General features: G+C 37.0%; 1 protein-coding gene across 2 annotated transcripts in view; it reads right to left on the reverse strand.

The window, feature by feature from the left end:
* LRRC1 (leucine rich repeat containing 1) overlaps nt 1-24,829 on the reverse strand; it is a 184,148-nt gene that overhangs the window by 102,336 nt on the left and 56,983 nt on the right. For both annotated transcript variants that reach the window (XM_036767575.1, XM_036767576.1), the window contains exon 2: nt 18,423-18,540. In XM_036767575.1, the coding sequence (XP_036623470.1) occupies nt 18,423-18,540 (118 nt within the window). The remainder of the gene's footprint in view (nt 1-18,422; nt 18,541-24,829) is intronic.

The following is a 24,829-nucleotide window of genomic DNA, read 5'->3' on the forward strand; positions in this document are numbered from 1 at the left end:
GGGTTTGATGTAACACAAGGTCATTCTCAGTAACCTTCAAGATTGGTTTTAGAGTTAATTAAACATAACATAAAACCGAGTTGTAAACAACAGATATGTCTAGTCATCTGGTTGGAAGGAATCCAATCAAACTGAGAATTTTACTCGAAGCCCAAAAGAAAGCAGCCATACAAGAAATAAGCAACGCTTATTCCTTTCTTATATTATAATTATTGTAACTTCATTATAGTATCATTATTGTAATGATGCTGAAACCTTTTCTGATATAAACATTGATATAAACATTCTGATATAAACAATCCCACCAACCTATTACAGCGAGGGCATGCACATTTTTCACCCCAAGTAGCGATGGTAGTTCACTCATAATTACCCACACACTCATGCTCAATTCCTGTCATTATTTATATTTGCAAGAGGCAAAGAGGTGCTATGAAAAGAGTTCCGACTCAGGAGTCAGGAAACCTTGGTTCAAATCCCCATTATGCCACGTACCACCTCTGTAACCATGGGAAAGTTACAACTTCTCAGGGCCTCAATTTTCTCATCTTGTAAGTGACGTACATTAGATGGCTTTTAAGGTCTCTTTCTGCTCAAATTCTATGACGCTATGACACATAGTCAAGGTTGAAGATATAGTTTCTACCCAATCCTTTTCATCTGTACAAAGACAACTCTTAGTCCATATAGGTACTCTGTCAATGACCTTGCCCTCACCAAGAAAACTGGTAATGATACTGGTACTTGGGGATACCAAGAAAAGCAAAAGCCAGTCCCCGCCCTCAAAGGGTTCAGAGTTTATTGGAAGAGCCAACCGACAAACTACTAAGCAAAACAAGCTATAGGCAGCATAAAGAGGAAACATCAGCAGAGGGACAGCTTTAGAATTAAAGACCCAAAAGCAATTCCTTATAGAAGGTAGGATTTTAGGTGGGTCTTGAAGAATGCCAGGTGGCAGAGCTGAAGAGGTAATGAACATTCCAGGGATGAGAGACTGCCGGCGAAAATGCCCGGCACCAGGATATGGAGTGTCTTGTTCTAGGAACAGCAAGGAGACCAATATTACTTAATCAGAGAGAATGTATGATTTCAAATACAAATACACCAAATCTTACGCTAAAGGCTTACTTCAGTGGTTCAAGGTGGTGGGGAAACAAGCAAGAGTTTGAAGTGGCCTGCGAGGGCCAATCATTAAATTTTCAGTGTGAGCATTTAGACTTTGGAAATCACAAACGCTTCCCATCAGGGTTTAATTTATTATTTCACTGATTGTCTAGATTCAAGAAATTGATAAAGAAAATGTTAATAATGTGGCTTAAACTTAAAAGTGGATTGAGTGTACTTTTTTCCCCCGTAGATCTAGTTGTTAAACATTTGCCTACACACCACTGGTGTCAACCCCACATTCAGGAAGAAATTGCTAAAACAGTACAAACTGAAAAATAATACAAACCTAGAGTCAGACTGGGCCTGTATAGATAAAGTATGAATGTTATCTAAGAGGCTCATCAGAAGAAAAATGTATTTGACCATAGAAAGTACTTATAATCACGGATTAAGGTATGGAAGGTTTAGATATGTGAATCAATCAACAAGCATTAAGTACTATATGACAGGCACTATACTAGTTGCTGGGGCTATAGGGACAAAAATTAAACAGCCCCTGCCCTCCAGGAACTTATAATCTATATAGTCCACACGCAGATAAAATCTGAAGTCTTTTAAAATATTGAAGTATACGCATATGCTCCATAAAACTCTAGTGTTACACAGTCCAGCCCAACACAGGCATCCTTTATACAATATATCTGACAGGTCATCATCCATCCTCTGCTTAATGTATCTACACTCATATAAACAACCAAATAAAATGAGCTAATGCCTATAAGGCACTTTGTAAAACTTAAAGCTCTATATAAATGTCAATTATTATTTATACTCAACTATCTGTTAATCTGTTTTAATGAAATAATTTATACCAGCATGAGCACATACATACATACATGTTCGCACATATACACATACACACACATAGTAGAGTCATAGATCATTAAAGATGGAAAGGATCTCAGAGATCCTTCCCAGTCCAAGTTCATAACCTTAGGGTCATCATCAACTCTTCTCTCTCCCATATCAAATAATTTGTGGATTCTAGCTTCACACTATCCTTTGAATCTTTCTTATAGTCTAAACTCACAGAGTCACTACCCTAAGCCAGGCCCCTCATCACCTTTCCTTAAACTAGACTATTCTCATAACCTCCTAAGTGGTCTCCTTGTCTCCTGTCTCCCGTTTCCAATCCATCCTTCACATAATTGGCAAAATATCAACTCAGCTAAAAAAATAAACAGACACTTTGGGGGGTTTCCTATTGCCTCTGATTTCGAATACAAACAACTCTGCCTAGCATTAAAAGGCACCCCCTTCACATATTAGACATTCTAGCCAAAACTGGATTCAATAAGATTTTCTAACCATGACCTCTATGAGTTCACATCATACCTGGAATGTGTTCCCTTCCTTATCACCACCTCAGGTACTACCTCCTCCATGAAGCCTTCCCTGGTCTCCCTCAATTGTTAGTGACTTCTCCCATCTCAGGTTTGTTTGCTTTTTTCCTAGAACTCTGTCTGACGTATACCTGGTAATTTTATTATACTTTATTCATTTATTGTACCTCTGCAAGAGAATGCATGCTCTTTTAGACAGGGACTGTTTCAAGTTTGTTGTTTTCTAGCTAGCTGGTTAGTATTTATATAGTGCTTTAAGGTTTACAAATTACTTTATATATAATCTTTTTTGATAGCACCACACCCCCCCCCACAAGAACCATGTGAGGTAGGTGTTATTATTATAATACCCATTTTACCAATGAGAGAAGTGAGGCTGAGAGAAATTACATCCCTTGCCCAGGATCACACAGTAAGCATCTGGGGCAGGATTTGAGCTCAGGTCTTCCTGACTCCAAGTCCAGAATTTTTTATTGTTGTTCAGTCATTTCTGACTCTTTATGACCCCATTTCATGTTTTCCTAGAGCTGAGGAAACTGAGGCAAACAAGGTTAAGTGACTTGCCCAAGGTTGTCACTTAGTATCTAAGGCCAGATTTGAACTCAGGTTCTCCTGATTCTAGGCCTATACACTGTGCCACCTAGCTGCTTGGAACCTGAATGAAGCCAAAGAGACCAGAAGGCAGAGAAAAGGAGGGAAAGCATTCTAGGCATGAGGAACAACCAGAGAAAATGCTAAGAGTGGGAAGAGAGAGTCTTGTTCTAGGAACAGCTAAGGGACTGTGATAATGTCATTGGATTATAGAGTACCTAGGGGGTAATGGGGTATTAAAGTGTAAGAATACTGAAAAGGGTGGGGGGGATAGGAAGGGTTTCAGGTTATGAATGACAGAGGACTTTATATTTGATACTGGAAGTGTTAAGGAGCCACTAGAGTTTACCAAAAAAAAAAAAAACTGGGGAGGGGGTGGGATGGGGGTTTAACATGGTTACCTTTCCTGTGCTTTCAGAAGATTACTTTGACAGTTGAGTGGAGGATGGACTGGAATAGGGAGAGACTCGGGACAAGTGGAAAGAAACAAACCAGCAGGCTGTTTCAACAGTCCAGGCATGAGGAGTTGAGGGCCTATACTGTACCAGAGGGATGGCAATGTCAAAGGAGAGAAAGGGGCATATTCAAGATGGTATGAAGTTGATATCAATAGTAGTAAAGTAAGACACCTGGGTTGCCAGCCTAGGCTACTGGGAGGATGGCTTGTCCTTGAATTTGGAATAAGGGGATGACTTGGGGAGAGAGATAATGAGTTCAGTTTTGGACATGTTGAGTTTAAGACATCTGGAAGGATATACAGTTTGAGATGTCTAATAGGCAGTGGAGATATGAGACTGAAGGTCAGCAGAGAAATTAGAGCTGGAAAAGTAGATTTGGGAATCATAAGCATACAGATGATAATTGAATCCATGGGAGCTAATGAGATCACCATGTGAAATAGTATAGAGAGAAAAGAAGGCCTAGGCCAGAGCCTCATGGGCTTTTCTACTAGAAACCACAATCAAATCAATACTCCTGTTGCTCTGGAAAGGGCCAGGCAATGGATTCCTTTGAGGCCCCGTGCAGTATCCTGATAATGCCTCAGACTAAAACTCCAGTCCCTGGCCATCATCATTCTTTTATGTGGGTTGTCTCTCCTTATTTATGTAAGTTCCTTGAGAAAAGGAAGTATCTCACTTTTTTATTAGCACAATGCTTGGCACATGTTAAGGTCTTAAAAAACATTTTTCATTTACTATTCACTTAAGATAGGAGGGATGTGGTTTGAATCTCACCTCAACCATTTACTAACTGGAACCGTGAATAGGTCATTAGTAAAAGAGAAAGAAAATTCTTATTAGTACACACCTACCAGGGTTGTAATGAGAAGGAAATGTGATAACATATATAAAGTGCTTTCTAAAATTAAAGCACTGTGTAACTATGAGCTACTGGTATTGCTAGAATAGCATCCATTTTTCCTAACTTCTTACCTTAGAGGGTCTGTGAAGTTGCTGGGTGTTTTTTTTTTTTACTATATTTTGATAATTGCATTTTAATATAATGGATTCCCTTTATGTGCTATGTTTTATACATTTTAAGGCATTATCCTAGGAGAGGGTCTATAGACCAGACTTCCAAAGGCATCCATGACACAAAAACAGTTAAGAATCCTTGCCCTAAATGTAGGTACAAACACCCTCCTTGCGACTTATTTTCTTAGAGTTGCCTAGAGCTCTAAAACATTAAATGATAGCATTTCCTATTGTCTCTCTCATCTGAGAAGAGGCCTGTATTCGATCACCTAATAAGTATTTCTTAAACGATATTACCAGGTCCCAGTCAGTCAGTCAATAAGCATTTATTAAATATCTACTATGTGTCAGACACTGTGCCTAGCACTAGGGAGACACAAAGGGCAAAAATATACCCTGCCCTCATGGAAATTACATTCTAATGGGGAAGACAACATATACCAAAACATATATATATATATAAACAAGACACATGTAAAGCAGGTAGAAGGTAACAATTACAACATTCTAATAAGGAAGACACATGTACCAAAATAGGTAAACACAAGATCCATGTAAAGTAGATGGGGACGGCACGCCTCAGTATTGCTATTTTCAGGAGTGGGGCCAGAGGCTATCTCTCCTCCCTCACTTCATAAGAGCTAGCATTTACTTTATGTAGCCCTTTAAGGTTTGCAAAGTGGCTTACCATCGTTTATCTTCACAACAACACTGGGCTGTAGGTGCTATTAATTATTATTCCAATTTTTATAGTTAAGGAAACTGAGGCAGAGGTTTCGTGACTTGTTCAGCCATTAAATGTCTGATTTCAGATTTGAATTTGGGTATTTCTGACTCCAGGTAGAGAACTCTCTCTACTACCTCTAGGCAGCAGGCTACCAGGACCTCCACTTCTGGGCTCAAAACCTAACTGAAATTAGTTGCGATCAACCTCAGGCATCTCTAAGAAAAAAGCCAAAGAGAGAAGGGGGCCAAGCATGTTCCCAGAGTCTCATTGATACTCGCTTGTGTCAAAAGCAGTAATTTAACAAATCAACATTCCTAGTATACTCAAGTAGTCAGATGCCAAGCACTGTGCTTTCTTATTCCAGGACTGGATGAATAGATCCTGTTCCACTTAAGCGGCTTGGAAAACCAAGGAGTAAGGGAATAAATGCACCCCCTTCCCAGGGCTTCTTTCTACGCGCGACTCCTTTTTGTGTTTCGGTGGTGTTTATTGGCGATGCATGGCCAGAACCAAAACTGCAATGAAGCTGCAAGATGCAACATGGGCAAGCACTGCCAGAAACACCTTGGATTCATTACACGTTGGATTTTAAATTAATTTTTGGTCAATGTGTGTTCAGAAACCTTTTACTGTTACTGTTAAACCCACAGTTTAAGAAGTGCCACTTGAGAAGACACCACTATTCAAAGCAGCTAGGCAATACAGTGGATAGACAGCTGGGCCTGGAGTCAGGAAGACCCAAGTTCAGATTCAGTCTTATATACTTATTAGCTGTGTGACTCTGGGCATCACATGACCTCTGTCTGCCTCAGTTTCTTCAACTGCAAAATAAGGATAATAGCAGTACCTACCTCAGGGCAGTTGTAAGGATCAAATAAGATAACAACTGTAAAGTTCTCAGCACAGTGCCATTTACTACACAGTAATATGACATAGTAATAAATGCTGGTCCCCTTCCCTCAAGTTAACAGGAAGTAGGGCCCTGCAAGAATCAGAATAGAGGGTATTAAGGTAGGAAAGTAGAGAGCTAGCAGACATTTCTTGACCCTCCCCCCCACACACACACAGAGACATATAGTCTCTCCCTCTCTCTCTCTCTCTCTCACACACACACACACACACACACACACACACACACACAAATCCCATGTTTCCTTCCTGCCTCAGCTCAAAGAGCAGCTTCTACGTGAAGGGTTTCCCAATCCACCAAGGTCCTCGTGCCCTCCTTCCCTAAATTACCTTCTAATTGCCTCATATATATTCTGTTTATATATGTTGTCTTCAGCAATAAAAGGTAAGTTCCTTGAGGGTGGCAGCTGTTTCATTTCCATATCTCTACCCTCACCACCTAGCACAATGCTATATGGGCACTTAATAAAAGCTCATCGATTATAAGCAATGAACAAAGGCAGAGTTTGTGACTGACTGTCCCTTCCCCTTATACGTATGCCCCTCTAAAGGCAAGGTTTGTGACTTCCTTCCCTCTACAAGGGTGTCAACAACGTTCATTTTAATCTTATTTCAACTATATAAAAAAGTTTTTTTGGGGGGGCAGGGAGCATTGAGGAGAGAAAGAGCTGGGCTCAACTATCACATCCCCTCTCTTTTCACTAAGCATGAGCAAATACAATCCCACATCTGCCTCCCCCCTGCTTCAAGAACCAATGAAAGGATCCACGTGCGGGCCCTCCATCTGGGCACCCTCCCCTTCAGCAATTCTAAAACTTGACAAGAAGGCGGAGGACCAGCATGATCCCTCACAAGACGCAAACACCTGCAGACAGACAGACAGAAAGCAAGTGGGCAAAAAGAATGGAAAAAATAGAGAGTGGATGAGTCCCAGGGAGACAAGAGTAATTCTTGTCTTGACAACGCCTTCAGGGAAGGCTTCTTATAACTACATGCTGCAAAGTAAAATTGTGCGCACAGCAAGACATGCACATTCTTTCTCCATCTTGCTCAAGTTGTCATGTAAAAATATTTTAATGAAAAAACTCCTTTTTATTTTCAGGACCGCAAAGCTCTATTGATGGAGGCAGCCTAATCTAGTACAAAGAGCGCTGAAACTAGAGGCCTAGCATCAAGGTTAGAATCCCACTCTTCTGTACTTTCTGTGCAACCCTACCCTGAGGAAAGTCACCTCATATACTTGGGCCTCAGTTTCCTCATCTATAAAATGAGAAGGTTGAACCAGATGAATCTCTCTGGGTCCTTCCATATTGAGGGATTAATTAATATTTCCTTTATTATTTAATTAATATTTCCTTTATAATACTTTCTCCAATTTTTTTTAAATTGGTTATTCTTGAAAACTCTCAGGAATATTATAGCCAAATTTCAGAGTTCCCAAGTCAAGGAGAAAATACTGCAAGCAGCCAGAAAGAAACAATTCAAATATTATGGAGCCACAGTCAGGCTTACACAGGATTTAGTAGCATCTACATTGGAATATGATATTCTAGAAGGCAAAGGAGCTTGGATTAAAACCAAGATTCACCTACCCAGCAAAACTAAGTATAATCCTTCAGGGTGGAAAAATGGACATTTAATGAAATGGAGTGGACTTTCAAGCATTACTAATTAAAAGACTAGAGCTAAACAAAAAATTTGATCTTCAAATACAAAACACAAAAAAGGCATAAAAAAGGTGAACAGGAAAGAGAAAACAAGAGATTCAATAAAGTTAAACTGTTTATATTCCTACATGGGAAGATGATACTTGTAACGCTCAAGAACATTATCACTATTAGGGCAATTAGAATGAGTATACAGAGATGGAGGGTACAAGTGTGAGTTGACCATGATGGGATGATATAAAAAAAAAAGTTAAGGGATAACAAGGAAGACTGCACTGAGAAAAGAAAGAATGGGTACATCATCTCACATAAAAGAGGCTTGAAAGAGTGGAGCAGAAGAGTGCAGGTGGGGGACAGGAACACTTGAACTTTATTTCCACCAGAATTGGCTCAAATAGGGAATAGCACACAGACGCAGTTGGATATAGAAATCTACATTGCCCTATAGGGAAGAATAAGGGGGGGGGGGGCGGGGAGACTGATAGAAGGGAGGGCAGATTGGAGGAGGTGGTAGTCAGAAGACACTAATGAAGGGGGACAAGGTGAAAGGTGAGAGAGAAAGAAGGATAAACAGGGGGAAATAGGATAGAGGGAAATACACAGTTAATTATCATGACTATAAATGTGAATAGGATAAACTCAACAATAAAAAAGGAAGCAGATAACAGAACGGATTAAAAACCAGAACCTTATAATGTGTTTTTTACAGGAATCATATCTGAAACACAGAGACACACACAGAGTAGCAGTAAGGGGCTGGAGCTGAATATATTTGCTTCAACTGAAGTAAAAAAAAAAAAAAGCAGGAGTAGCAATCATGATCTCAGACAAACCAAAAGCTTGGTGTTAATTAAAAAAGATAAGGTATCATAGACAATGAAGTTAAATCAATACTAAACATATATGCATCAAATGACATAGCATCTGTATTTTTAAAGGAGAAGCTAAATGATTTATAGGTAGAAACAGTAAAACTATACTAGTGGGGGGCCCCAATTTTCCCCTCTTGTAACTAGATAAATCTAATTTAAAAATAAACAACAAAGAAATTAAGGAGGTGAACAGAATTTTAGAAAAGTTAGATATGATAGAACTCTGGAGAAAACTGAATGGGAATAGAAAGGAATATACCTCTTTCTCACCATTCCATAGCACCTACACAAAAACTGACCAAATTATTAGGGTATAAAAATCAGACAACCAAATGCAAAAAAAAAATATATTAAATCCATCCTTTTCAGATCATAATGCAATAAAAACTATACTCAATAACAGGCAGTGGAAAGGTAGATTAAAATTAATTGGAAACTAAATAACCTAATCCTAAAGAATAAGTGGGCCAAAGAACAAATCATAGAAACTATAATCATTAAAGAGAATGATAACAGTGAGAGAACATACCAAAATTTATGAGATGCAGCCAAAACAGTACTTGGGAAAAAATTTGCATCTGTAAATACTTACACCGATAAAATAGAGAAAGAGCAGATCAATCAACTGGACGTGCAACTAAAAAAACTAGGAAAAGAACAAATTAAAAATGCTGAACTAAATGCCAAATTGGAAATCCTGAAAACCAAAGGAGAGATTAACAAAATTGAAGAAAACCATTGGGCTAATAAAATTAGAAGCTGATTTCATGAAAAAAAAACCAATAATTGATAAACCATTTGGTTGATTTGATTAAAAAAGGGGGAAAAGAAAACCAAATTAGGTGACTTTACCACCAAGAAGAGGAAATTAAAGCAATTATTAGGAGCTATTTTGACCAATTATATGAAGAAATCTGACAATCTAAGCAAAATATAAGAATATTTACAAAAATATAAGTTGCCCAGATTAACAGAAGAGAAAAGAAATTGAACAAGCCATGAACTCCCTAAGAAAAGAAATCCCCAGGACCAGAAGGATTCTACCAAAGCAAATTCTACCAAACATTTAAAGAACAATTACTATAGAAACTGTTTGGAAAAATATGCAAAGAGTACTACCAAATTCCTTTTATGATAAAAATATAGTACTGATACCTAAACCAGAAAGAGCCAAAACAGAGAAAGAAAACCATAGACAAATTTCTCCAATGAATATTGATGCAAAAAAAATTAAATAAAATACTAGCAAACATATTACAGCAATATATCACCAGGATCATACACTATGACCAGGTGAGATTTATACCAGCAATGCAGGACTGGTTCAGTATTAGGAAAACTGTCAACATAAGTAACCATATCAATAACAAAACCTACAGAAATTATATGATTACCAAAATAGATGCAGAAAAAGCCTTTGACAAAATACAACACCCATTCCTATTAAAAACACTATAGCATAGGATTAAATAGAGCTTGCCTTAAAATCTATCTAAAACCATCAGTAAACATTATCTGTAATGGGGAAAAGGTAGAAGCCTTCCCAATAAGATCAGGGGTAAAGCAAGTATGCCTATTATTGCCACTATTATTCAATATTGTATTAGAAATGCTAGCTATAGCAATAAAAGAAGAAAAATAATGAAGGAATTAGAATAAACAATGAGGAAACAAAACTATCACTCTGTGAAGATAATACGATGGTATACTTGGAGAATCCTAGAGAATCAACTAAAAAAACTACTTGAAATAATTGACAACTTTGCCAAAGTTGCAGGATATAAAATAAACCTACATAAATAATCTACATTTCTATATAGTACCAACAAAGTCCAGTAGGAAGAGCTAGAAAGAGAAATTCCATTTAAAATAACTACATACAATATAAAATGCTCGAGTGTACCTGCCAAAACAAACCCAAGAACTATATGAAAACAATTACAAAATACTTTTCACACAAATAAAGTCAGATCTAAACAATTGGAAAAATATTAAATGCTCAGGAGCAGTCTGAGTCAATATAATAAAAATGACAAATTTACCTAAATTAATTTATTTATTCAGTGCCATACCGAACTACCAAAAACATTTTTATAGAACTGAAAAAAATTAGTAACAAAATTCATCTGGAAATCAAATGGTCAAGAATATTAAAGGAATCAATGAAAAAGAAATGTGAAGGAAGGTAGCCTAGCTATACCTTGTCTCAAACTGTATTATAAAGCAGTAAGCATCAACAGAGTGGTGAATCAGTGGAACAGATTAGTGATAGTAATACATAGTAATAATCTAGTGTTTGATCAACATAATCTAGTTTTGATCAAGGCAAAAATCTAAACTTTTGGGACAAGAACTCACTATTTGACAAAAACTGCAAGGAAAATTGTAAAATAGTATGGCAGGAATCAGATATAGACCAGCATCTCACATTATATACCAAGGTAATGTCAAAATGGGTACATACATGATTTAGACATGAGTGATAACATAAGCAAATTAGGGGAACATGGAATAATTTACCTCCCAGATCTATGGATAAGGGAAGAATTTAAGACCAAGCAAAAGAGGGCATTGTGAAATGTAAAATGGATAATTTTGATTATATTAAATTAAAAAGGGCTTGCACAAATAAAACCAATGCAACCAAGATTAGAATGAAAACAGAAAACTGGGGGAAATTTTTTTTCAGCAACTATTTCTGATAAAGGCCTCATTTCTCAAATATACAGAGAACTGAGTCATATTTATAAGAATACAAGTCATTCCCCAATTGATAGATGGTCAAAGGATATAAGCAGGCAGTCTTCAGATGAAGAAATTAAAGCTAGCTATAGCCATTTGGAAAAAATGCTCTAAATCACTACTGACTAGAAAAATGCAAACTCTGAGCTACCACCTCATACCTATAAGATTGGCTAATATGACAGAAAGGAAAATTATGAATGTTGAAGGGAATGTGGGAAAACTGGGACACTAATGCACTGTTGGTAGACTTGTGAACTGATCCAACCAATTGGGGAGCATTTTGGAACTATGCCCAAAGGGCTATAAAACTGTGTATACCCTTTGACCTAGCAATACCACTATTAAGTCTGTATTCCAAAGAGATTTTTAAAAGCAGGGGAGGGGAAGGATCTATTTGTACAAAATATTCATAGAAGTGAGTATGGTGGCTAAAAATCAGAAATTGAGGGGATGCCCATCAATTGGGGAATGGCTGAGCAAGTGGTGGTACAGGATTGTAATGGATTGTGCTATAAGAATTGATAAGCAGGACGATTTCAGAAAAACCTGGAAAGACTTACATAACTAATGGAGAGCTACATGAGCAGAACCAGGAAAACACTGTACACAGCAACAGCAACGTTGTACAATGAACAACTGTGAATGATTTAGCTATTCTCAGCAATACAACGATCCAAGACAATACCGAAGGACTCATGATGACAAATTCTATCCGTATCCAGAGAAAAAACTGATGGTGTCAATACAGATAGAAGCATACTATTTTTCACTCTTTCTTTCTTTTGGGGCTTGAGTTTTCTTCCAGAAAATGACTCATATGGAAATACATTTTACATGATTGTACCTCTATATCAGATTGCTAGCCATCTCAAGGAGGGCTGTGACAAGGCAGAAAGGGATAGAATTTGGAACTCAAAACCTTTTTAAAATATTAAAAAACTGTTTTTAGATATAATTGGAAAAAATAAAATATTTTTAAATGTTGTTTTGGTTTTGTTTTGTTTTGGAGGGGCGGCATGTTACAGCAATTGAAGGCCCAGAAAAGTCTCATCATGAAAGTCCTCAGCCCTGGAGCAAAGGGTCCAACATCAGTAATGGATCAGTAGTGGAAATACAATAAAGAAGATACCTTTATCTGCTTTACTGGTGGACCCTAACGGACACTGGGCTTTCCCATTTGACTTGGAGCTGAAACCTATTATATGTATTATCTCCCCCTATTAAAAAGTGAGCTCCCTGAGAAGACAGACTGTCTTGCTATTCTGTTTTCATCCCTAGCACTTACCATAGTAATTTGCACATAGTGAGTCCTTAATAAATGATTTTTTTAAAATTCAATCTATCACCTTTATTTCCAAATAAGTTCCTCTCCTTCCCCTCCACAGAAAGCCTTCCCTTATTAAGAATATTTTTTTCTAAAAAAGGAGGACGCAGTTCAGCAAAACTAACCAATACACCAACCAAGTCTAATAGTATATGCCCTAATATTCATTCCATACCCACAATTCTCTACTTCTGCACAGGGAGGGAGGTACATACCACTTCTAAATTTCAAAATTCCAGAATGATCTTTTCTTGAGGCCAAGGATGGTTTCATTTTATATTCTGTATCCCCAGAACCTCCCACAGTTCTTTGCACATGGTATAGACTTTGAAATGTTTAATGAATTGAGTTCACTTCCTTACCTAAATGCTCTTTTGACTCAAAAACTAATGCAATTCTTTGTCTTCCCAATATGATTCTAATAGCTTGAAATTTCAGCCTTTCACCTCCAATTACAAAAGTTCCTACTGTGTTTCTCCCCCAGATTCTGTAATTTCGAGCATCTGTTTTATGGCATTACTTTTCATTCATATGTTAAATGACATCCAGTTTTAAGGTTTAGCATATTTTTAATTCAAAAGGGATCAATGTCAACATCTACAATGCTCCCTAGCTATGCTCACATTCCAGGCAAGCATGGTAATCAAGCTAATAGTACACTTTCATGTACATTAACTCACTGGGTCTTCACAACAGTCCTGTGAGGTAGTCTTGCCTAGATATGCTTCATTGTTACTTGATGGATGAAGACATGTGTCTCTAAGAAGTCAAGTGAATGCTTTCTGCACAGAAATATGTACACTGTTACCTCACTATCACCAGGTTAGTTATTATGAAAAATGAAAATTGTCTAGTTATAATGGCCACGTTTGGTCCCAAGAAGAGTTAAGAGTTATAAAGATGGGAGACTATGGATGTTAAATATCGCATATCTTATCAAAGTGTATGGATGTATTGAGTGGTTTTGCTGGGTAACTTTTTTCCTCATTTTCTTTTTTATTCTTTTTAACAAGGAGTGGCTGGCTCACTTTCTGGACAAGGTAGGAGAGAAATATATTTGGAAATTAATGAAGGCAACATAAAAACAAAATATGTCATTAAAAAACTGGCTTTTAATCAACTTTGGGTCAGGTTCAGAAACAAAGGATCACTCATTTTCCTCCTGCTTTTGAAAAGCCATATGAAATTCAAATAAAGTTGGCGATCAGAGAATGTAAATCAAAGAACTCTATATTACAGATCACCTAATCTATCTAGCTCCTATTTTAGATAGGAGTAAAGTGAGGCCCAGAAAGATTAAGTGACTACCCAGTTACACATGTAACAGAGCCTGGATTAGAACCCAGGTTCTCTGAACCCAAATCTCTCCTGCCTTTTGTAGCTGAACTCCTTTTAAAAAGCCATCTACAACAGGCGCTTCACTTTGTTCTCACGTTCTTCTTTTCTCTCTGCAATCTGTATTCTGAATTTACCATTCAAATCAAATTGCTCTCTCCAAAGTTACCAATGATCTCTTTATGGCCACACCTAATGTTCTTTTCTAAATCCTCATCTTTCTTGCCCTCTCTGACAGCTTTTTACATTGTCAATATACTCTTCTCTCCAGGTTTTCATGACAGCGCTCTATTGATTCCCCTCCTTCCTACTGGTCCGTTCCTTCTCAGACTCCTTTGCTAGAACTTTATTTGGTTCATGTCCACTATTTGTGAGTGTCCCCCCGCCCCATGATTCTGTACTGGGACCTTTTCTCCCTCTATACTATTTCACCTGGTGATCTCATCATCTACTCTAGTCCCCTATCCACTCCCTTGTCAAACTGATATTCCTAAAAATCAGGTCTGACCGTGATACTTCCATATGCAATATAACTCCAATGACTCTCTATCATTTCCATAATCAAAGATAAAATCCCGTTTTTTCACGGAAAGCCCTTCATAACCATCTGCCTTCTTATTTTTCAATCTTTTTACACCTTATTCTAGCCCATGTACTTTACAATACCCTCTTTGCTATTATGCAAGACACACCATCTCCCAACTGACCATTTTAGTGATTATCTCTCATGCCTGAAATTCTTTTCTTCTTCATCTCCATGTCCTGGCCTATGTGCCTTCACTCAGGTCCCAACTAAAATTCTACTTACTTCAAGAAGCTTTTCCTGATCCCCTTTAATGCTAGGGTCTCCCCTGTTTGATTATTTCTTATTTGTCTTATGTATAAATATAATATATACATACAATATAAATATGTGTATATAAAATACATATGGTTTATATATGGCTGGAAAATCCATACACCCACATATATAAAACCAAAGGGACAGGAGTGGGTGGTTTTTTTTGTCTTTTTTTTGTATCTCTAGCACTTAAAACAGCACCTAGAATATAACAAGGATTTAATAAATTTTGATTGATTGAAATCAATAAAACTGACCCGCCTCCAGAGAAAGAACTGATAATTTCTAAATACAGACCAAAACGTCCTATTCTTCACTTTCTTTCTTCTTTTATTCAAATCTTCTTGTACAAAATGACTAATATGGAAATGTTTTATGTGATTGCACATGTATAACCTATATCAGATAGTTTACTATCTCAGGGAAGGAGGAGGCAAGGGAAAGAGAGAAGCAGAAAATTTGGAACTCAAAATTTTTTTAAATGTTTAAAAATTGTTTTAACATTTAACTGGGGAAAAATAATATATATATATATATATATCAATAAAATTGATAAATACATGAAAAAACTGGCATTACATCTGTCGACCCCCCCATTTCTGCAAAGGAATAGGCAGAGGTGCTTTCATATATCTCTTCTTTGAAGTCAAGCTTGTTCTTTGTAATTCTGCAAATTCATTTTCAAATGTTTTATGGTTGTTCACCTTTTCATTTACACTGTTGAAATAATATTTAGATAGTTTTACTGGCTATGCTTACTTTACTCTGTATCACTTCATGTAAGTCTTTCCATGCTTCTCTGTGTTCATCATATTCATTGTTTCTTTCAGCTCATTAATATTCCACTGCAGTCATGAACCACAATCGATTTGGCCATTCCCCCAACTGATAGAAATCTACTTTGTTTCCAGTTCTTTGCTACCACAAAATGCAACATAAATATTTTGGTGCACATGGACACTCTCTTTTTGGAGGTGACATCCTTGGGGAGTCAGCCACTTTACTGACATGATTCCAAACTGTTTTTCAGAATGGTTCGATTAATTCACAGTTCAACCAAAAACACATTAGTGTTCTTTTCCTTCTATAGCCCCTGTGTCATTGACTATATCTTTCTTTTCTTTTCCTTGCCAATTTGCTAGGTGTAAAGTCAAAACTCAGAGCTGTTCTGATCTGCATCTCTCTTAATTATTAGTGACTGAGAGGAAGGTTCAGAGAAACTACAGCACCAAACCCTGTAGCTTGTTTTTGTACAGCTGATGAACTAAGAAGGGTTTTTACATTTTTAAGTAAAATGGTATTGTACTTAGAATAGTACAACATGAAGTTTTAAAAACTTATTTTAAAATTTAAAAATGTAAAAGTATTTATTTAAAAGTATTTTAAAATGTTTAAAAGTATTTAAAAATGTAAAAACTACTCTTAGCTCAAGGACTATGCAAAAACAGGTAGTAGACCAGATTTGGCCCTCCCATCATATTTGCCAAATCCTAATTTAGAGCATTCTTTCCTACAGTTGTTATATTTTTCAATTCTCTCCTCACGAACTGTTGGTTCATATCCTTTGACAACTTATCAATTGGAGAATGGTTTTTGGCCATATATATTTTTGCTTGATGTCTTTAAATCTTGTATACAAACCTTCATATAAGAAATGTGACAGAAAAAAATTTCCATTTGATCACTTCCATTCTTATCAGAGACCAGAATTATTTTTGCTTTTATTAAAGCTTATCAATTTCTTGACAAGAATTATCAACACTTTGAAGTGGAAAACAAAACAAAAAGTATTTTTGCATGTTTTTGTCTGTTTATTCATTTAATCTTATTTAGTTGAATGCTAAAAGCTCTATGCCTTATGTAAGAATATATTCTTTATATTTTATTTATCTTTGTTAGCATCCACATTTTAAATAAAAATATTTTTGTAGAATTGAGACAACATTAATAGTGGGCTTCTTCAGGATAGAGTTTAACTAAACAGACATATGACCACTGATAAAGATGGTCACTAAAAAAGAGACTAAGATGAATATTTTGTGAAATAGTAAAAATTTTTCAAGTAAACTGGTTTTTTTCATTTAAAAACACTCACAACACTACACTAAAGGATAAATGTGTCACAGATATCCCTGAAACACAACTGCAGATCTGTTTTCATTAAATCAACAGTGTTTAACAATGCTTAGAAGTACACACAGTCCCAGGAAGAGGAAATGAATGTTGGGCAAGTACAAAAGAATAGATCTCAAAAAACATTCTGCATTAAAAAGAACAAAGTGATTTCAAAAAAGAATGTGGGCTGGTAAGTATTTTGCAATTATTTAGAGTTGATTCAACTCTTCAAGAATAACAGGTAGTTTTATTATTTTTTACTCCACACCAAGCAATGATGAAGATGGTGATAACTGCTAGCATTTATGTAGTGTTTTAAAGTTTGCAAAGCCCCTTTATACACATTATTTTATCTAAGACTCACAAAAACCCCAGAAGATAGGTTCAAATCATCCTGTTAGAAATATGCTTGACACTGAAATTCAGGTATCAAGGGCAGTTTATTATTATTGAGGAATCCAAAGGAGATGGAAAACATTCCTGGGCAGGAGCAGACTCAGCCCTTAGAGGGAGTAGAGAATACAGGAGCAAGACCAGCTTTATTCTGTTAGACTGATGCAGATTGATGCAGCATCAGCTCAGTACCAGCCTTCAGAGAATGGATTGGTCCACTCCCTTCCGGGTTACAATCTTCCCTATATGCCCCTCACATGCAACTCCTTGGTATGTCCACCTCTCCCCCAATATACATCCCATGTTCAAACATGGCAGAAAACTCCTCCCTGTGGGTGCGTCAGGTAATATTCAATTAGGCAATTAAGTATGCGTGGTAGACATTTGAGGCAGTTCTCTCTTCAATCTTGACCCTTATCTGGCCAGTTTTCCTAACATTCTGAGTCTGTGGCTTTTGCAAAATCACAAACTGTATTTGGATTGGCTAGGGACCCTTATCCTGGTTAATTTTTACTCCTTCTTTGTTCAAGCTGACACTTCATTAATTATTCTGTGGAACTTAATTAACTCTTCTGTGGAAATCTAACTTTCTCTAACTTTCACTAATCTCTCAGAATCCTCCTTTTACTAATAAGGAAACTGAGGCTGAGAGCGGATAAGTAACTTGTAAGGTATTACACAACTGATAAGTATCTAAGGCAGGATCAGAACCGAGGTCTCCTTAACATCAAGTCATCAGCCCTCTTTCCATTATACCTCTTACTATGTGTCAGGTACTGTCCTAAGCATTCAGGATACAAATATTTCCTAGAACCACAAGATTCAAGAAAAGTACATATTCCAGCAATAATGTCTTACTCAATTCAATTTGTCAGGTCACAAAGTATAGTAAATAATAATCAGTAATCTTTTGCTTACCATTTCGAGACACATCCAGCTCTACCAACTGCATGAAGTTAGCAATTTCTGGAGGGAGTCGCTGAATTTCATTATCACTAAGTCCAAGTTTCCGTAATTTTACTAGCTGAAAAAATTGCTGAAAGACAAAAGTGTTGTGTCACATAAGTTACTTGAGTTTTACATATGTGCATAATCCAAACTTTCTGAACAAGTAAAAGTTTAAGGCATTGCTCATTCAGTCAGTCAACTAGCACTTACTTTTATCAATGGCATGAATTAATGCTAACTGGGGCCATTTAACCACAAATACAAAAATAATTTTTTTAATAAATAGAGTTTATGAGGATAGCAATTGACATGGATCAAAATCATATAGTCAACATTTCTACAAATGTATGAATCACGAGTCCATTGTATTCAAGATGATAACTCTCAATAATCAAATACGTCTTCTAAAAATTATTTCATATGAGGCTTCAATAATAATGCAAAATAATATATAAAATCATAAAATATAGGTAATAATATTTTTAAAATTAAAAAATTTTAATATTATGTGTTAAATCTTTTATTTTTCTATCACCTTCACTTCAAAATATATCCCTTCCATAGCTTCACAAGCATTTAAAAGAGAGAAAAGGAAAAAGCAGTTCAAAAAAACTAATCAGCATATTAACTGATCTGACAGAATAGTCAACAATCCACACTCATAGATTCCCTACCTCTGCAAAAGAGAGAGGAAGGGGCATTTCTCAACAGGTCACCAGGTTCAAGCTCAGTCATTATAATTACACAATTCAGTTAGAAGTTTGTTTGGCCTTTCCATTTCTATTGTTGTAATAATTACGCATATTGTTTTCCTTTGTGAACATATATTGTTTCTCCTCTTCTGCTTATTTCACTGCCTCAGCTCCTAATATTCAGAACAGGTTTCAAAAGTAAAACAAATCATCTCTCATCAGATGAAGATAATACAAGAGAGCTATGATTAATAGCGTCTAATAAAGTGATTGATCCTTCTGGCACTTGTAATGGGCGGACTATTTGAAGCTATAGAAAAAATACTGAAATTCCTTCATGCTCATTGTACTAAAGCATTAGCTAACCCAAAAGCCTTTCAAAGAAGTCACCCATTTGAACCACCAGGCCTATGCCAATTGTTTAAACACTTGGGCAGTTTCACGATGCACCTGGGTGTTTACTCAAACATGAAAGTTCTCTTTGTCTTAGAGAAAACACGGTCCAATGGGCAGGACAATAATACTGGCCCCAGTTCCATATATTTAGGGTTTAATTCAGGACTAATAAAATCAATAGGGCCTCCTCTTCCCTCTCTCTCATATAGCCATCTAAACATATTTTGTGGAGAACAAAGTCTGGACTTGTGATTTCATCAGTATAAGGAACCCCCAGTTTTCCATAATTTTAGGGTCATAGGGGATAATCAGGGGTTACGGTAATGATCAAATGAGAATACGTACGAACAGTGTTTTTTAAGTTTAAAGAAGTACAGAAATGCTTGTTGTTTTTGTTCAGCCATGCCCAATTCTTCGTGACCCCCATTTAGGGTTTTCTTGGCAAAGGTCCTGGACTGGTTGGCCATTTCCTTCTCTAGCTCATTTTACAGATGTAGAACTGAGGCAAACAGGATTAAATGACTTGCCCAGGGTCATGCAACTAGTAAGTGTCTAAGTTCAGATTTGAATTCAGGAAAAGAAGCCTTCCTAACTCCAGGCCCAGTATTATCATCTAATGTACCACCTAGCTACCTACCTCCACAGAAACTGTAGGTCTCATTAAGTATTAGAAAGTTGCCCATGATTACAGAGACAGGACTGGCTCATGCAACACTTAAATACTGGTCATCTTGATTCTAACAACATAGTCCTATACATTATAATACCCTTTGTCTCACACAGCATCTCCAGTACAATATAGCCAAAACAGAACTCATTATCTTTCCTCTTAAACTTGTTCCTTTTCCTTATTTCTGTTGAGGGCACCATTATTCCCCCAGGGGTGGGGAACCTGCAGCCTCAAGGCCACATGTGGCCCTCTAGGTCTTCAAGTGTGGCCCTTTGACTGAATCCAAACTTCACAGAACAAATCCTCTTAATAAAAGGCCACACCCAAGGACCTAGAAGGCCGCAGGTACACCACCCCTGCACCTAGACACAAAGCTGCATAAGGCTGGAGTCATCCTCACCCCACATTTTCCATCAGATGCCAATTATTATCGATTCTGCCTCCCCAACTTTAACATTCATCCCCTTCTACTCACATAACCCCCATCTTAGGTCAGGATTTGATCCCTCCTGGCACCTGTACTATCACAAACCCCCTCCTAAATTCTCTACCTGAAATCTCTTCCTCTCCAATCCAGTCTGCACACAGCTGCCAAAGTGCTTTTCCTAAAGCCCTGGGAGCTAGAACTTTAGAACTCAGGTCCTTTGACCCCAAAGCCAGCACTCTTTCCTCTACACACCAGATCAGTCCCTTGCATCAAGTACCTACTCAATAAATATTTGCTAAATTGAATTCTGTGTACTGGACTGGGACTCCAGATACATCTGGGTTCTCATCTCAGTTTTATGTTTAACTCATTGTATAAATTAGAACAGGCAACTTTCCCTCTTCTAGTCCTCAGTTTCATTAATTATAAAGTGAAGTGGGTTTGATTAGATGATCTTGGAGCTTCCTCAGAACTCTAACACTATAAATCCATGGAAAAAGTGGCAACCTTTAGTTATAATTGCTGCATAGACCTTTAAGAGTTCTTGTCAAGCTGGCAAGACCATTCTCACCATACAATTCTTTACCTTAAATCCCGTTAACAGTTAAATACCTATGAAAAAAAATTAGGGGGAATTACATCAGTAAATACTTACAGTTCTAAACACAGTTAAGTAGGGTAAAACTAACTTAAAACCTGTGGATGGACAGGATGGGACTGACAGCTCCCTAAATCAATACCCTATTTGACAAAAAAAAAAAAAAAAGTACTTTTCTACATGTGTGTGAGACTCCCATTCTGCACACTTAGATAATCAAAATGTTCACTTCTGATTGACAGGTTAGGCAGTCTTAAACTCACAACAACTTCAATAGCTACTCCTCCCTTTCACATTTCACATCAGAGATATCATTCCTATGATTTCCTCTCTATTCAATCCATCACCAAATCTCATCAACTCTTCCTTGACAAAAGCTAGCAATAAAGTTCTGAGTCCTTGTGATGTGCCCAGCATTATCCTGGGTACTACAAGGGACAGAATACAAGAGAAGCATAAGAAATGGTTCTTGTCTTTAATCTATTCAGCCTAGAGAGGAAAAAAAAAACAGATACATAGGAGCTAAGTTCTGTGGTAATTACTCTGTTAAATAAAACATGAAGATCACAAGTATAGGAAAAGGGGTTTAAATCCAAGTCCTCTGATTCCAAAGCTGATGTTCTTTCCACTGTGTCATTCTAAGGATTAGATTAGCTGATCCCTAAAGGTTCCTTCCTTATGATCCTGTGATTTATAAATCTTGTTAAGAAATAGTGAAAGTATATAAAGAGTGTGCAAAATGTGTAGGCATCAATGACAGAACAAGGCACAAGGACAAATTTCTATTAAATATTTAGCTGATTGTATTGTCTGACAAAGTTCTAAAATATTTAAATATCTGCCACATGTGAGATGTCAACTTCAGGGAAACATCTTTTAGAACATTAGTCGGAAACATTTTCTAATCATCTCAGATAAAAAGACATTTGCGAAGTGATAAAACAACACTGTAATTAGGCTGAGGGAGGGATAACTAATGAGATTAGTCCAGGGCTGTATTAACTTGATTAAGGAATTTGAAGAGGGAATAACAGCACGCTAATAAAATAGGTAGATGAAAACAAATAACCATGGAAGCTGCCAACATCATCAGGGCAAAGAAAGAATACTTACAAAATTAACACAATAAAGAGAGATGAGAACAAAAATGAACCCATTTTTGCAGAATTGGAACCTAAAAACTATCAGATAAAAACACAGAACCATACAGTGAGGTAGAAAGAAACTAAAGGAAGAGCCTTTTAAAGGGTAGAAGGGTATGTACTTTATCCTAAAGGGCAGTTAGTGGGGAGCCAATAGAGCTTCTGAAGCAGGACAAAGTCACCAGCCTCACCTTCTCCTCTGGAGCCATCTGCGTTCACTGGCAACATATAGATTAGGACCACTGGAGAGGGTCACAAAGCCATTATGTGTAAGAGACAGAATACACTCAGGTTAGAATGAAAGTACCTTAAGGGCAGGGATTTTCACTTTTGTCTTTCTATCTCCCCAACATTTAAGCACATTGTCTGACCTGTTATTAAACACAATAAAATGTCTGTTACCTCAGGATTAAATTCATAACCCAACTTTCTCCTATCTTTCCAATCTTCTTACACATTACTCCCTTCTGACATTAGCCTTCCTGTTAAAACACCATCTTCCAACTCTGTGACTTCGCTGGCTAGTCCCCATGTCCACAATAGGCTCTCTCTCCTCACCTCTATTTCCTGGTTCCCCTGGCTCCTTTCAAGACACATCTCAAATCTAACTTTCTGCAAGAGGCCTTGCCCAGGCTTCCTAGTCATCACCCCCCCCCCCAATTGCTGGTGCCTTTCTTCTAGTCTAGTCATGCCTCCCATTTATGTTGTATATATGTTTCATAAACATAGTTGTCTGCGTGTTGTCTCACCCACTAGAATGTGAGCTCCTTGAAGGAAGGTAGGGAACCATGTTTTTTGCTTTCTTTGAATCCCTAACAGTACCTGGTACATAGTAAGCCCTGAATAAATGTTTGTTGATTGATTCAATATGATAAATATTATCATTTTTTAAAAAATCAAAGAGAATCAAACACTTAATCTACTTTTCCCTATTACCTTAGAAGTCAACTTCAGAGAAAACATATTTTGCCCAATAAACTTTGCAAGATCTCGTTTGTGATATTTTCTCTCATACGACTCTTGATCCCAAATTTGACTATAATTCTATACCTTACAGTCTGTCTGGCTCTCAAAGAATGCTCTCAATTCTTTTATACCAGGAGTAGTCCAGTGAAGTCCATGTCCCCATCTCAGAATAATGTTTTAACCGTGTAAATTAAAATATACAGAAGTACAATTATGTTGAAATATTATAGACAAAATTGCACTAAGATTTTTGGGATAGCCTATATATCAAAAGTAAATACAAAGTAATGAGTAATTTGCGGGGGGGGGGGGGGGTGGAAGGGGACGGGGGAGCAGGTCTTCCTGACTCCAGGCCTGGTACTCTATCCGCTGTGCCACCTAGCTAAACGAAGTTGTATTAGAAGAGCCTTTTAAAGGGTAGGAGGGTTTGTACTTTATCCCAAAGGGCAGTAAGTAAGTAGGGACCCAATAGAGCTTCTGAAGCAGGGCAAAGACATGAATGAGACTCTGATTCCATAAATATCTCAACAGGCTAGAACAGTTGAATTTAAGATGAGGTTTAATGTAGAATTGTAGATAAATGCAAAATCTTACAATTGAGTGTATCTTCATCTTTCTCTCCCAAAGCTGTATCTTCTTTTTTCACTAACATCAATTATGAAAACATTATATGCATCTCTAATGTATTCACCATCTTGCTATTGGTTTATGAAGGAGGTGGCACCTGAGTGAGGCTTTAAGCATAGGTTGCTAAAGTGGGCAATACTGGCCCCTGGGGGTGCTGGAGCAGTCCAGGGGTGGCAGTAGTAGCCTGGGGTGTAACTGGGGAGATTTTGAATAAAAATAAGGGGACGTTGGAAGCATAAAGAAAAAAGATAAGAACACTTTGAAAAACCATTTGCACATGTTTCTTCTGTTGTGTAGCAGAGTTAAAGTCATAGAGATCACATTATTTTCCAAATTAAACACATAGAATGCAAGTTATAACCAATGAGTGGTCAAGTCTGCCAACAGGTCTTAACAACCAAGTGTTGGCAGGCCAGCATGTCATGCACTCTCAGGAAGTCCAGCACATATTGTCAGGAATATGTGCATGTAATGAGTTGTTTATGATACAATACTATATAATTACATAATACAATATTGCATTATCAAAATTTCAATGCAGGAAAAAAACCCACAAGTTTACAATGAATTATTAAATTTAAGATACATAATTTCTAAAAAATATTTTATATATTTTTGAAAGAAGACAAATTTCAAAAAAAAAAAAAACCAACATTAAAGGGCTGAAGAAAGTAGATTTCTGGGAGGGTATTAAGTAATTTATTTTTTTGAAAAGGGGACAGTAGGCCAAATAAGTTTGGAAACCTATGCTTTAAAGGATGGAAACAATAATACATTTGCTTCTGAAAAGTTGCATGTAAAGTGAATTTGAGAAATTAATTACATTTTCCTCACTAACAATAAAAATCAAGCCCCTCTC

Source organism: Trichosurus vulpecula, chromosome 7 (genome assembly GCF_011100635.1).
Source record: "Trichosurus vulpecula isolate mTriVul1 chromosome 7, mTriVul1.pri, whole genome shotgun sequence".
Classification (NCBI taxonomy): domain Eukaryota; kingdom Metazoa; phylum Chordata; class Mammalia; order Diprotodontia; family Phalangeridae; genus Trichosurus; species Trichosurus vulpecula.